The sequence below is a fragment of the Pseudorasbora parva genome, chromosome 11 (genome assembly GCF_024679245.1).
Source record: "Pseudorasbora parva isolate DD20220531a chromosome 11, ASM2467924v1, whole genome shotgun sequence".
Taxonomy (NCBI): domain Eukaryota; kingdom Metazoa; phylum Chordata; class Actinopteri; order Cypriniformes; family Gobionidae; genus Pseudorasbora; species Pseudorasbora parva.
The window spans coordinates 10,781,393-10,797,087 of NC_090182.1; the positions used below are offsets into that span (position 1 = coordinate 10,781,393).

The 15,695-nt window shown below is 38.2% G+C and overlaps 1 protein-coding gene across 1 annotated transcript in view; it reads right to left on the bottom strand.

Moving 5' to 3' along the window:
- Positions 1–13,969: 13,969 nt before the first annotated feature.
- kazald2 (Kazal-type serine peptidase inhibitor domain 2) overlaps positions 13,970–15,695 on the bottom strand; it is a 4,747-nt gene continuing 3,021 nt past the window's right edge. The window contains exons 4-5 of the mRNA XM_067457005.1: positions 15,634–15,683; positions 13,970–14,099 (exon numbers count right to left, since the gene is read on the bottom strand). Of these exons, the coding sequence (XP_067313106.1) occupies positions 13,978–14,099; positions 15,634–15,683 (172 nt within the window). The 3' untranslated portion in view covers positions 13,970–13,977. The remainder of the gene's footprint in view (positions 14,100–15,633; positions 15,684–15,695) is intronic.

The window sequence follows — 15,695 nt, forward strand, 5'->3', positions numbered from 1 at the left end:
GCCGGTCTGTGTACTCTGTAGTGTGGGGAGTGGATTAGAGAGGTAATTAAGGTTAATGATCCACCCGCTCTGATCTGTGCTCCACCACCTCAGGCTACATGCTAGCGCACGCGCTCGAGCAGATGCTAACTCACGCCACACAGGTGGATTCAACACCAGCGTCGTGCTTTGAAAACTGCGCATGACAGCGTGTGTCCACATGGGGTGAACGACTGTGTTATGCTAGCAGTGTGTGTCAGGATTGTGTAAAATTAAGATTTGAAAAATTGGCATTTCAGTTTGAATTGAATTGGCCACACCCCAAAGGAAGATGAATAGGAATAACCTCTATCTATCTGTAACCTCTATCTCTAATAACCCTATCTACCTATCTGTCTGTTGTTCTATCTATCTATCTATCTATCTATCTATCTATCTATCTATCTATCTATCTATCTATCTATCTATCTATCTATCTATCTATCTATCTATCTATCTGTCTGTCTGTCTATCTATCTCTGTCTGTCTGTCTGTCTGTCTGTCTATCTATTTGTCTCTGTTTATCTATCTCTATCTGTCTGTCTGTCATTCTATCTATCTATCTATCTATCTATCTATCTATCTATCTATCTATCTATCTATCTATCTATCTATCTATCTATCTATCTATCTATCTATCTGTCTGTCTGTCCATCTGTCTATCTCTATCATTCTATCTGTCTATGTCTCATTCTATCTATCTATCTATCTATCTATCTATCTATCTATCTATCTATCTATCTATCTATCTATCTATCTATCTATCTATCTATCTATCTATCTATCTATCTATCTATCTATCTATCTATCTATCTATCTGTTGTTCTATCTATCTATCTATCTATCTATCTATCTATCTATCTATCTATCTATCTATCTATCTATCTATCTATCTATCTATCTATCTGTCTGTCTGTCTGTCTGTCTGTCTGTCTGTCTGTCTGTCTGTCTGTCTGTCTGTCTATCTATCTATCTATCTATCTATCTAGCTGTCTGTCTTTCATTGCAAAAGTTTAGCAATGTAATATAACTTTCTATTTTTTTCTATTTAAATATATATGTTCAAATGTAATTTATCCCTGCAATGGCAAAGCTGCGTTTTCTTTAGTCTTTAGTCATGATCCTTCAGAAATCATTCTAATGCCTATGCCCATGAAACTAAAAGGTTTCTCCAAGTAAATATTCAGAGTTTGTTTTTGTAGTTACAAAAATGAGTTATATAAATTTAATTCTTCCTTACATTCAAATTGAAGAACAGAAATGGAATTTAAAAGGCATTCTCAGTTCGAATCAGAATGGTGCACAGCCCGGGTGTGTATCTTGCAACAGGTACTTGTCTCAAAGTTGTCTAATTTAGTTCAATGATATTTATATTCTGCATTTGGGAATTTCAGAATTTCCATCTTCCTACTTGAAGTCAGACTTCAAATTTGTGCAGAAATCTATCAATAATTTTGCACATGTATGACATCAGACATTGGCATTTGTTTGGCAATTGCTTAAAATGTGTATAACATACCATTCATTTTTGTTGCTATTTTTATTTCTATGCAGTGCATATTGGGAGTATCCCACATCTGACTTTAGTTGGAAAGCTAGCCGATGGCCGACCAATGGAAACATACTTTTTGTTTCACGTTTTGCACTTTAGGCAGTTTAGCTTTATTAAATATCATTGAGTTTTAACAAAAACCTCCACAGTTTTGTCTAATAAGCCTTAAACAGTCTTTGAAATCATATCTGCTTTTTATATACATTGTTGAAAGAATTAATATAAATAGATGTCATCATAATAATTAATGTTCTCCTCATAGTTGTAATTATTTTATCACGGCCGGAATGTCTGACATCTCCCTTTCTTTAAAGCAAATCTGAGTGTAAAGTGAGAATGGGGATTTCCACGGACATAATGCGTAGCATAAATCATCTTAAATGTAGCGCCTTTCATCTAATTGCTCTGCTTTGTGTAGCACATGTAACAGAAGGCCGTCCCCTTTGGAAGGAAACATGGTCGTTTTTCACAGTATAAACTGATCAATTGAATGGGACATCAAAAAATGAAATTTGAAGAAGCAATTTTTTTGCTCTTATCCATCTTTGAAATACCACAGTAATAGCAACAAAGTGGTTTTTCCTCAAAAATGCAGTTTCTGCTGATCAAATCAGGATTTCAGGGCAGCACATTTGAGAGTATGAACGACAGGACCCATCAGACTTAAGTGAATTATGACCCTGTTAAACCAGGTTTTAGTGCCATCCAAAGCAGACACATTTTCCAGCCTTTTCCTGTAATTTTTGAAAGCCTTTTTGCTGTAATAAAATATCACTTTTTCCAGCATTTATGCATTAAACGCCCATCGTCCTCGTGTCTCTGCTTCGATGATAATCAGATTGCATCTCGCTTCCTTTTCTTCGCCTCTCTCGGATCACTCTCGCTAAAGATGACACGAGGGCCTACAAACTGGACCAAATTGACCTCTGTGTCTTTCTCTCACTTCCACTCTCATTGGTTGCTCCTGTAGTCGCTCGTGTTATGATTACATCATCTAAAGAAACGCTGAGGTGCTTGTATGACTGTCACAAAGGGCTCTGATGTCTCATAATGCAGCTCTTTTCCCACAATGCCTTGGGACAGAGTCCCGCATATATTCGCTTTGTAGCTTGGTGCGTATCCTCAAAGCAGCTATTAGAGCACATTGGCATGTCGCCAACGGACATGTTTACAAAATCCTGATGTCTCCAACAGGTCCTTTTAGTGTGAGAGTGAAACGCTTTCAGTTTTATTTCTCAAGCGAAACCATTCTGATGTGATGCACTATTATTTCACTGCGGAAATATGACGACTGGTGATGTGGTAACTCATTGAAAATCATTGAAACCCAGCTGTGGATATTGCCAATTATGTCAGGCATAATTGTTTGGAAATGAGAATAGGAGGCGATAAAACAGGACGATCACTCTCTGAATGGTCCTACTCACTTCAGTCTGTGATGAGATGGCTCATGACAGGTTTGATTCTGCATTACTGATGTTTACTGTAATGTTTCTCAGTCCTGCAATAGTGCGATGCTCGCTACAGGTAGGGCTATTGTAATTTTGAGAGCGCTCAGGACCAGAGGCAGTGATAGATGCCCATCCATAACCAACGAACCTGAGCATCTGCTGTAGCCTCCAGCGTCGATTTATTCTCGCAGCATGATGTCACCACAGATTTGGCTTTCCCGAAATGCACTGCAGTTAGCAGTCTCAGCCTCGGATGGCACACTCACTGCCCATTTTCCTAAACCCAAATTGCTGTGATCTGACTAAAAATTTGATTTGTATCAGTCGAAACAAATGTGTGTACGGTACTGGGATACAATCTGACCATTTAAGGAGGAATTTGCTAATCACTTAAATGTTTTCCAATGGTATTAAATCTTAGAAACAGACCCAGTTTTGATAACATGGCAAACATTTTCTGCAGTAAAAATATAAAAATATAATATTCTTTTTATATATAGTTTTACAATAACACAACAGTAGTACAGGTATTGCACAACAACATATTCAATCATACATTGGCTAACCATCCAACTAAATTAATATAAATCAAGAGATAACGACCTTTAACGTACATTTGTCAAGAGATCCAATGTGCCAGAAATCTTTAGATTTCGAGAGTAAATCTTCAGTTAGTTTGCTCTAATATTAAAAGGGAAGCAACTTGACTCAACCACACTATATAGCCAGAAGTATTGGGACACCTCTCCAAATCATTGAGTTCAGGTGTTCCAATCACTTCCATGGCCACAGGTGTATTAAATCAAGCCCTAGGCATGCAGACGCTTCTGCATGAATTCAAGCGTGGTACCTTAGGTTGCCACCTGTGCAACAAGTCCATTTGTGAAATTTCTACTAAATATTCCACAGTCATCTGTTAGTGGTATTATAACAAAGTGGAAGCAATTGGGAAGAAGAGCAACTCAACTATGAAGTGGTAAACCATGTAAAATCACAGAGCGGGGTCAGTGCATGCTGAGGCGCACAGTGTGTAGAAGTCGTCAACTTTCTGCAGAGTCAATAGCCACAGACCTCCAAACTTTGGCGTCCTTCAGATTAGCTTAAGAACAGTGTGCAGAGCTTCATGGAATGGGTTTCATTGGCCGTGCAGCTGCATCCAAGCCTTACATCACCAAGTGCAATGCAAAGCGTCGGATACAGTGGTTAGTGATGAAAAGTCCGATTCATTTCTGCATGAAGTAATAATCTGTATCAATGCATATTGAAACAAAATTTGCGTGAGTGCATTTTCTGATTATTGCCTTTCATTCACTTAATGGTGTTTGTATTGTTCAGTTAATTTATAATTTGCGTCGGATTTGACTGAAAATTGCGCAACTACAGTACACATTACAGCCACTGACCAACAAACGCGGATATGTTACATGTCTAAAGTAGCTATAAACCAGTCTTATAAACGAATAAATTTCGCTTTACAATAATCTGCATGCATAATAAATTACAGTAAAATAAATGTTTTTTGCGTGTTTTAATAAAATGTTATTTAATAACAGTAGTCATAATAAGCATATTTCCAGTAGTCTATGTGCCTCAGCGTCGCCAACTCAATCACCCTCGCCTCAGTAATCCTCAGCAAACTTCGACACATGTCGGATTTTTAGTCGGACGTGCTACTTCGGCTTTTGCGTCATCAACATGGAACTAAAGTCCGATTGAGTTCAATTAGTGAACCGGCTCGACTGGTTCCTTGCTGAGAACCGGCTCAAAAGAACGATTCTTTTAATAACCTAACATCACTAACAGTGGTGTAAAGTACGCCACCACTGGACCCTAGAGCAGTGGAGACATGTTCTCTGGAGTGACGAATCAAGCTTCTCTGTCTGGCAATCTGGTTCGGCGGTTGCCAGCAGAACAGCATTTGCCTGTCTGCTCTGTGCCAAGTGAAAAGTTTGGTGGAATGGGGTCAAAAATTCCCATAAACACTCCTAAACCTTGGGGAAAGCCTTTCCTGAAGAGTTGAAGCTGTTATAGCTGCAAAGGGTGGGCCGACTCCATATCAAATCCTGCGGATTAACAATGGGATGTCATTAAAGTTCATGTGCATATGAAAACAGATGTCCCAAAAATTTTGGCAATATACTGTATTAAGAGAAGGGACATAAGAAGTGGAACGAGACCTTAAGACCATAAAAAAACGAGACCTTTTCCAACTTCCTAGGTTGCTAAAATGCATAGTATACTACTCTGACAACTTTTACCATATATTTCTATGGCAGAAATAGAAGTCTGCTAGTATGCGGTTCCGAATTCACCAAAAGCCTGTAGACTGACCTTTATGTGAAGGATTTGGGACGTTTTTGCCAGGAAAATAAAATGAATGTGACATTTATGCGCACTCCTGACCCATGAGCCTCTCTTCCATTATCATGCATGAAATGAATACATACAATGTTCAGGATAATGCACAAAGAGTCATTTTGTACTACTGTAATGTCAGTGTGTCATACAAAGAAATGTGATTAATTCAAACTATAGTCTCACATGGCCAGATCTGTATAGTTAACTGTCTCGAATGCAGCCTACTTTATAATCAATCATAACGGTAATTTTAACGACCTCATCTGTCCATATGATGCCGGTTAATTGCAGAACTGGTGCAAACATATCCACAGCTATGATTCTCACCATTGTCATTTTTATTAAGTGCTTATGTTATGTTGTTATTGAGAAGACGGCATGCAGCACATATTCATCTAAATGTTGCTTTTAGCTGCGTTGATGGCGTCGGGATGTTCATATATCGCTGCAAAAGTATTTCCAACTTCTTTTTAGGCTACTTTTAAGCTAAAAATGAAATAGAACTTCACGTGAGTATATCAAATTAAATACCATTCTGTTTCTTGTACTTTGTCAGTTGTGGTTTGCTCAACGAAAACCTAATAGGATTTTCCCATAGGCTGTTGGATTATTGCCAAAAAAGCAAGCTGTGAACAACAAAGGTTTATGATACTTGTTGCAAAAAAATTTCCAGCAAGATAATTGTCACAGATGAACGCACATTTTATGAATCTAAGCCTAAATGTTCACCACTGACCTTATTTCGGCCATTTAACCAAAATCCTGTTAAAAAAACGTTGACTTTGAGACGATGGAACCGGAAGAGCTAAAATGCAGACTTGATCCTCATGTTGGCCTACAAAGTGATGTCATACCTGGACCACTCCATAACAAGATTAAATTGTTACTCTATAAAAAAAAATTTAAGGGATAGTTCACCCAAATATATTGTCATCATTTACTCACCAAGTTGTTCCAAACCTGTATGATTTTCTTTCTTCTGATGAACACAAAAGAAGATATTTTGAAGAATATCATTACCCAAACAGTTCTCATTGACTTCCATAGAAAATGGAAGTAAATGGAACACTGAAAACCCTAGTAAGTTGATTGAACTCAATTGATTTGAGTAAACTCGTTCCCTCAATTCAATTGAGTAATGGAGTCTCCCAAAACTTGTATATTTAAGTTCACTTAACTTGGTGCTCACGTTCACTGTACTTAAATTGTTAAGTTCACCAAACTGGGTACACCAGAAGTTCAGTGCTCCATGCTGGGTATAACCAATCAAAACTTCAGCATGCATTGCAGCATGAATAAATTATTTATCTGAATTGTGACACATTTTCTTTGATTCTTACTATTTGCTTTTACTTTTGCTCTTTTGTTCTGATGTTTTGTAGCTTGTTTTATGTTCAGAGTTGATCTGTTCATCGAATAAAAAAAAATTAAAAAAAATTGTCACCATTGTAGAGATTCATACACGGATTCTTGATGTCTGTGCATGTCTAACTAATGCCGTAGATTTAAACATTTTGTGCACAAAAAATAAAATAATAAATTGTTTAATTAACACAAAAGTAAAGAATCTCATGGATATTTGTATTAATATTTCATTAGACTCCGCATGAGATCAGGGATTCTGCCAAAACATGACATTATCAGGAGGATATTTTCTCTTGGCTTTGTGTTCCTTCTCAAATGTGTCTCACAAACACAAAACAGCCAAAGAAACATTATATTATAATATTATACACTCAAGGGCCAAGAGCCCAACTAAAGCAAACACTTATCTCCATCATGGTGACTTCCAACGAAACTATTATTTTCATTAAAACAGAAATAAAGTCAGTCTGGTTAGTTATAACTTAGTTCACATATTATTATTATGTTTAGTAACTTACGAATTTTTACTTACCGATTTTAAGATTGCACACAATTAAAAAGTCTCCATCTTAATTTGAATCAGCAACAGAAAAGGACCGCCTTCTGTAAATGTCCTCCAATCAGTGAATTAGTTCTTGTTGCCAGACAGAACTCCTTGCATGGCCAATCACATCAGAGCAAGGCCAGAGTGAGCTATTTTAATTAATTATGATTTAATTATGATTATGATTCAACTTGAAATCTTAAGTTTATGTATTTTGTAGGTTAATAAGTTATACTAACTTATATTTTTGAGTTTTTGGACTAAACTAGTAATATTTAGTCAAGATTACTTGATTTGTTTAAGTAGAGACAACATTAGGGTTTACAGTGAATATTACCAACATTCTACCAAATATCATCTTTAGTGCATCGTATGCTGCATTCCAGGCAAGTTTTTGAGCCTGTAAGTTACGACTTCAAACCACAACTCATGACTTTGTATTTCAGGCAAAGTCACGCCAAACTGCCTGAGGTGAGGAATTGATGTAAACAAAGCATGCTGGACCTGACGTGCTTACAATCATTTCTATCGCCAACGGTGCTTCCTCCTTGCTTATTCGAGGGAAGTGGCGCATAAGATGAGAAGCCTTTTATTTTACGTTATTTGATTGGGATATGTATTCGGTTTTTGATACCGCAGGGGCTGCCATTGTTGTTTCGCAGGCTATGTGTCATCAGAGCGCGTAAATGAGAGTACATCGATCTAATACAGGTGGGAAATCACGACACACAGAAAAACGGGTGTCAAAATTGTATCTTTAGAGGTACAACAGCTTGTCGCTGGGGCAGTACCCTTAAAAGGACAACTTTGTACCTTTCTACTCCTAAAAGGTGCATATTAGTACCTTTGAGTACAGATGCGTACCTTAAAGGGTTAGTTCATCCAAAAATGAAAATTATTTCATTAATTACTCACCCTCATGTCGTTGGACACCTGTAACACCTTCGTTCATCTTCAGAACACAAATGAAGATATTTTTGTTGAAAGCTGATGGCTGAGAAAGGCTTCAAAAAGGCCTCCATTGGGATTCAGTACATTTCCACTGACCCAGACCCATAAAAGGCACTAAAGACTTCGTTACAAAGTCCATCTCACTACAGGGGCTGTACAATAATTTTACAATGCGACGAAAATAGTTATTGTGCGCACAAAAATCAAAATAACGATATAATCCACCAAATTATTGACGTGAACTTGACGCATGCGCGAGAATATGACGCAGCTCCGCCGTTCGAATCATAGCGAATACATGACCCGGAAGAGTAGGAGCGCTGCTGTCGCGTGAGTTCCAGGTGAGTTCACGTCCGAGACCTACACGGAAGACAATATCTTGGCAGATAAAGCCAAGTCATTATTTTGATTTTTTTTTGCGCACAAAAACTGTTCTCGCCGCTTGGTAAAATTATTGTACAGCCACTGTAGTGAGATGGACTTTGTAACGAAGTCTTTAGTGCCTTTTATGGGTCTGGGTCAGTGGAAATGCACTGAATCCCAATGGAGGCCTTTTTGAAGCCTTTCTCAGCCATCAGCTTTCAACAAAAATATCTTCATTTGTGTTCTGAAGATGAACGAAGGTGTTACAGGTGTCCAACGACATGAGGGTGAGTAATTAATGAAATCATTTTCATTTTTGGGTGAACTAACCCTTTAAGGTTCTACTATGAACCTTTTTGTGGTAAAAATGGTACAAAGTTGTCCTTTTAAGGGTACTGCCCCAGCGACAAGCTGTTGTACCTCTAAAGGTACAATTTTGACACCCTATTTTTCTGTGTGGAGTTTGACTGACGTTCCAGTGCACTTTCATGGGTAGAAAGTATGCACTTTCATCAGTCAAATCGCTATTTTGTCATTATTTTAGCCTCAATGAAAATAATTAAAATGAATCTATAAAAAAAAGTTTATTAAGAAAGAAAATCAAGTCATCTTTATTTGTATAGCGCTTAATACAATACAGATCGTTTCACAGAAATAAACAGGAAAATAAGAATCAATGATGCAAACTTCTGAGACACATTCTAAGCTCAACAAAACAATAGCGCCATTATTCAGATCAAGTCAGTTCAATGTTGATTCAGTTCAGTTTAATAACTGAGAAAGAAAGAAAGAAAGAAAGAAAGAAAGAAAGAAAGAAAGAAAGAAAGAAAGAAAGAAAGAAAGAAAGAAAGAAAGAAAGAAAGAAAGAAAGAAAGAAAGAAAGAAAGAAAGATGGTTTCTGATGAACGGTAATGAAAGTGAACAGCAGCTGGAAGAGAGTTGCCAAAAGGATGAATGGATGACTAGACAGTTGATTTATTATGTTGGTGACAGTGCTGGAGAACCCATGACAGCTTCCCCTGATGGCATCCTCAACATATCAAACACTAGACTCTTCCATTTCCACATAATAGGCACTGTGTTTGTCTTAAAGGACAGGCGGTACTGTCAGCAGTGGCTAGGTTGGATTAAAGACAGGCAGTAAATAAAAATATGCCACATCACCGTCACAAAGCTTCTCTGGGGATCAATACATCTGTCAATCACTGACTGCTGTCGGACTGGGCCAAATGAAAATGCATGCATAAGAATATGTGTGATTTTAATAAACCACATTCAAAGGCAAATATACTTTTGCTTGAGACTTGAGTATAGCTGTCACTTTAAAGAGAAATATGAAATAGATTATTAGTACAGTTACAAAATGCAATATGTTCCTTCGGTGTGTGGCTGAGAGATTCAAGCATCTAGGAACATATAACACCTTAGCCAGATTTACTTAGTCACTCTTCATGTTTGTTCTGAGCAGTTCGATTATTTAACATGCTGTACTGCTAATATTTATTATTCCATGCTATTCATTTGACTATACACATCATTAAACATGAAATAATTCCTCTGAAACAATTATGAACACAACGTGTGTTTGTATAGGAAAATTTGACCATGAAAAGCATGGTAATGCTCTGGTTGATTGTTCAGGCGGTGCATGACTGGCAAATGTACATTTACCTGCATATAGTTTCCTTTGTGAGGGTTTGTTTGTGTGAAAGCTGATCTGTGAAAGTGCCATAGATGAGCTGCATCCACACACTCGAAGGCCCTGAACCCAGAACAAGCCGAGATGGAAAAATACCTGCATGTTTACTACTTACCGTAGTAATCAAATCCTGCTTTCACAGGGAAAAAAGCTAAGTGAAAGAGTAGCTCTCCGGAGAGGAAAATAGAAGGGTTAAATGATACATTCCTGCAAATGGAAGTCCATTTCTCCAAAGCACTGTATTCTGTTCATGATAAGAATAAAGATTTAAATAAGACTGAAATAGGCTAGTGCTCAGTTTGCTCCTGCACTTGAATAAAGCTAGCCTTTGTATTTTAAAAGTGATATGATGGATGGGGAATTTTTTGGGCTTCAAATTTTTGACCGCCATTCACTGCCATTATAAAGCTGGGAGAGCCAAGACATTTTTAATATAACTCTGATTGTATTCATCTGAAAGCAGAATATCTAAATAAATAAATGAAGCTACACCTGACTTGGTGAGTAAGTTTCTTTTCTTTCTTTTTTATGTCATTTTTCACTATCCCAAACCTACCATATAAGGCCTGTCATAAAAAAGTATAATATTAAGCCTCAGTCTCCCCTAACTGTAATCCTAACTTAGTTTTAGTAGCCTATTATTCTAGTATTTTGTAATTGTGACATGCATCCCAAACGTTTTATCTTACAGCCACATTAGCCTATTGACAATATTGTATTTTTTTCCCCAAGTGTTGCTTAATTACAACAATTAATGCTCATGTACCCTATATATTTCATATTGGCCAGTGAGCAGCTGGCTGTGAAAAGTCCAGTCAGACTGTGCCACCCAATGCCGTTGAAGAAAACGCACGAGCTCCGTTAGTAATACACCGCCATCTCCAATTAGCGTGACAACAATAACCTTTCATCCTGTCATTTATCAATTAGAGGAGATAAAAAAAATCGTTTAGCTGAGAGCTGTGCAATAATGTGCAGCTGTGCTGAAGAATTCGGCATCCCTTTATTACTTTGCGACAAAGGGGAGACAAAGACATATTTCACTCATTGCGTGACTTAATGAGGCCACTCACAATCCATCAACTAAATGCAGCTCCAACAGCGGACGGAATTCTCGCGAGACTTCGTTTAGGAGCGCTCCGTGTTCTCGCGAGAGTTCCAGCGGAGAGCGGATGAGACAGCAGCACGCGGAGCACGCGCCACCTGATGGTGTTATCGAAGCATTTCTGCCTCTTTTATTGGCCTTTTTCAACTTGATACTATTAAAGAATGAGAATTAAACTAATGATTACCGCATGCTGTTTTTTGTGGGATTCGTTCTTCAGACATGAGGACATGCTGTCGTTAGAACAGTGAGGTAAATAAATAGGCCTACAGAAATTTTCAAACACAGTTTAATTAATTGTATTTCTTTATTTTTCCATGTTTCAGAAACATAATTAATTATTTAATTTAAAATATATTATATAAATATAATAATTAATTAAATATAATGAATTACATTCACTGGATAAGTCAAGTTTATTAGGCCTAACAGTTTTTTGTGTGTGTGTGTGTGTGTGTGTGTGTGTGTGTGTGTGTGTGTGTGTGTGTGTGTGTGTGTGTGTGTGTGTGTGTGTACTGTATGAAATATCAAAATCAGCTAAATAATGATCAGACAACAAGCTATTGTTTGCTTGATTCTGTTTTACTGTTCGCCATCAAGAGTTAATATGATCTCTGTTCATCTCTCCTGTGGATAGTCATGGTATTTTCCATCGACCAAGACAATATTAAAATGCCTCATTCACTGTCATGACTGGTTTATACAGTCTAATGTTTTTCCACATTTCTTTTCCCACTTTTTATTTCAGTTTTCTATATCGTCCAGTCCAGTTGATGCTTTTATATGAAATAAATCCAGACGTCTTTTTTCTTTTGAATATCTTTAATGTGGGTAGCCAGAATACATACATCCTGACCACATCCTCTTCTACTCAGCTGAGGTGAGTCTTATGTTTGTTGAAATGATATTTGTGTGTGTGTGTGTGTGTGTGTGTGTGTGTGTGTGTGTGTGTGTGTGTGTGTGTGTGTGTGTGTGTGTGTTAGGGCAGGCTGGGCAACTAGTAACCCGACCCGGCGTTTTATTGAGATGTCCATTAATCCCAGCTCTCTGCCCATGACCTCTGACCTCGGCTGACCCCTGCACATGGCGTTGCCGGCCAGAGGGACTCGGGCACTGCTGCGTCCGGATCGCGTCTCCCATCCTGACAGCAGCCCGCTCTCTCCCATCGGAGAGGGAATCATTAAGCGCGAATCTAAAACGAGGGCCAGGGGAGAGCTTTATCCACACAAATACAGCCATGAGAAAGAGGCTCGGCTCTCATCTCAACGGATAGAGTTACGCCGGAGTGAGAATGATTCAGCTTTTAATTGCATTCTTCTAACTCCATATCACATCTTCATCCATCTATCTCTCTCCCATGCAGTTTCTCTCACCCAATCGTGTTGCACGCTCCCCAACAAACGCCTCTCGGAGTACAAATCATTCCAAATTGGAATTCATTTTCAAAGAGCTTTTAAGAAGACGAATATGAGAGCCACTTACTTTAAATGATCCATTTATTTTAAAGCATGAAGTCGTATCGCTTACCTGATGCCTATAAAAGAAAGTCCTCACCTGCCACCAGGAGTCTAAAAATAGGCGTATAGATAAGCTTTCGATAGGTATCATTGCTTTCTCACCGACGGTAGCGGCGCTGAAAGAGAACACCTGATTGGCTCGCCGCCTCCCCTCGAAGCTGTTGTCACCTATCCGAGCTCTGGTGAGCAATTACCTGGCCTGTCGGAATCCTAGCCGAACAGATTGAATTCTGATTGATTTCTGCCCAGGAAAGAGGAGAGAATTTAAAGGTCTTCTTTTTTAATTGGGTATTTGGTGTGTGCTGATGTGAGGAACTTGTCCCTCCCCGGGGATCCTTTATGGGGCAATAATGGCGCTGAGAAACAGCCTGGTCTGCTCTCTCCCTGGAAGGCCATAACCCCACATTTGTCCTGAGTGCTTTTCTATTATGCATTGATAGCTAAGCATCAATCAATATGGGAGGGAAGAGAAAACCCAGCGAAACCAACTTCTTAAGTGTAAAACGCCTCTTAATACCAAAGCTTTCAAACAACTTAACCTGGGTGCTCTCTCTCTCTCTCTCTCTCTCTCTCTCTCTCTCTCTCTCTCTCTCTCTCTCTCTCTCTCTCTCTCTCTCTCTCTCTCTCTCTCTCTCTTTCTCTCTCTCTCTCTCTCTCTCTCTCTCTCTCTCTCTCTTTGCTGAGCATCTTTGAGAAACCAGAAGTTGAGGAGAGACACTGCTGATGTTTTATTCAAAAGCAGGGAATGGTTTCTGGGTAAATGCATGCCACGGCTAAGTCCGGCACACACATGCACTTTTGCCTAATGACCGTAAAGGTTTACCCCTAAACACATTTTCTGAAATGCATTATGAACAATAAAGGACTCAATGAGTAAATCAACTATTTAATTAAGTTCTATTTTTTTTGTTTTTTTAAGTACAATTCTCAAGAGTGAATAAAAAATTATTTGGATTTATATACAAGGGCAAAACAACTTTTTTAAGAGTCCACGTTTTACCGCAAGCTGTCTGTGATCTGTGATTAAATGCTATGTTTTTATAATATCTGTATGTCACAAATACATGTATCCGCTCGGCTGGCCTTCGTAATCTTCGTCGTCGACATTCTCCTCTTCGCCTGATATTCTATAAGCTCCGTTTTCTTTGTGCTGGAACTCTTTGTTCAGCTGAGAACCTGGAAAACATATAGAGGAAAAACCATTTGATTAATTGTATTAATTATTCATGATGCATCATAAATATGCATTCTTTTATAAAGTTTTTTTGTTGTTTAATTTAATATAATATACTAATAATAATACATTATTCAGTAGATGTTTTATTTTATTAATGGAGTGAAAAAGCAGCGAACAGCCAGCATGCTAAGAGGATCTATTAATTAATGCATTAATTAATTAGCACGTCTACATTTGATCATTTTCAGAAAGCTCAGCATTTTCTATGCCCACGATATCCTGTATAACACTCATGATGTCTTTTTTTATTTTTCTCCTATAGGAAAAGGTCTGTCCTGTGTCCAGAGTCACCTTTCACTGCCGCCTATCCCAGAGTTCATTGCAGTCGGGACGTTCCGGGAAACGAGGGATGGGGGGGTGCAGATAAGGGGCCGTCTAAGGCAGCAGACCCCCCAGAGAAAGAGATAACAGCCAGACAGTCACAGCAACGACCTGCCACATAATACACAAGCCCTTCCACCCCTTCTCCCTTTCCCTTCCAAATCTCCCCCCATCTAGGGCCCTCTCGACCTCCTGTCATCACCGGCCTTTATGTTGCTGCTGCAGAAAGCCCTCGACTGGTGTACGGTTATCGTCAGCCCTGTCGGATTCTCGGAAAGGCCAAGTTCACCTTTAGCGATGAGGAGATGATAAGCTTTGATAGTAGCGAATGCGAATCGATCAGCTCCCACTGTTGGTGCGTTCGCATGTCTTTTCTGACCGCGCCACAGACCACAGAGAGAACATGAATATCCTAACAGATTTCTCTTTGCAGTGTGGATGGATATTTTTCAATGTTAAAACAATAATGCATTAGGTTAAATCGCCTTTACTGACATAATGGTTTTGAAATTGTAATGTATACATTTTATGTTGGTCTTATTTGTTTTGTATTGGTTTTGCATACATGCGTTTTTTAATCTCAGAGAGGTTTTTTATAATAATACAGTTATAATAATAAAATAACATTTTATAATAAAAAATCTTTTAATAATAACAATGGAGACTTTTTCTCAATGAAGTATATATATATATATATATATATATATATATATATATATATATATATATATATATATATATATATATATATATATATATATATATATACACACACATATATACACACACACCAAAATCTGTAATCAAAGTCAGAGATCTCAAATATTAACTATATTTGTCATCATAATTATTCCAAACTCAAACTATCTGAGCTGGGCAGACCATCAACATCTGACTCATTTGTGTCTGTTTTTATTTCTCAGGAATTTTAGGAGAAATGTTGATACTCAAATGTTCTTAAAAGTCTCCTGAGAGAAAAAGCAACTTCTGAACAATAACATATTCCTCCGGGTCGAACATGTAAACAGTGGGGTTTGTGTCTGTGAGTGTGTGGAAGCAGCCCCAACAATCATGTTTTTTCAGCTTGTTCACCTCTGACCTTGTTCTCTAAAGGCCGTGTCTGTGTCAGTGAATGAGTGTTCTCAGACATACCTCCATGTGTAACCTGTAATCTGGCGGAGGCAGACACCTCTCCGAAGGCGTTCCTGGCGGTG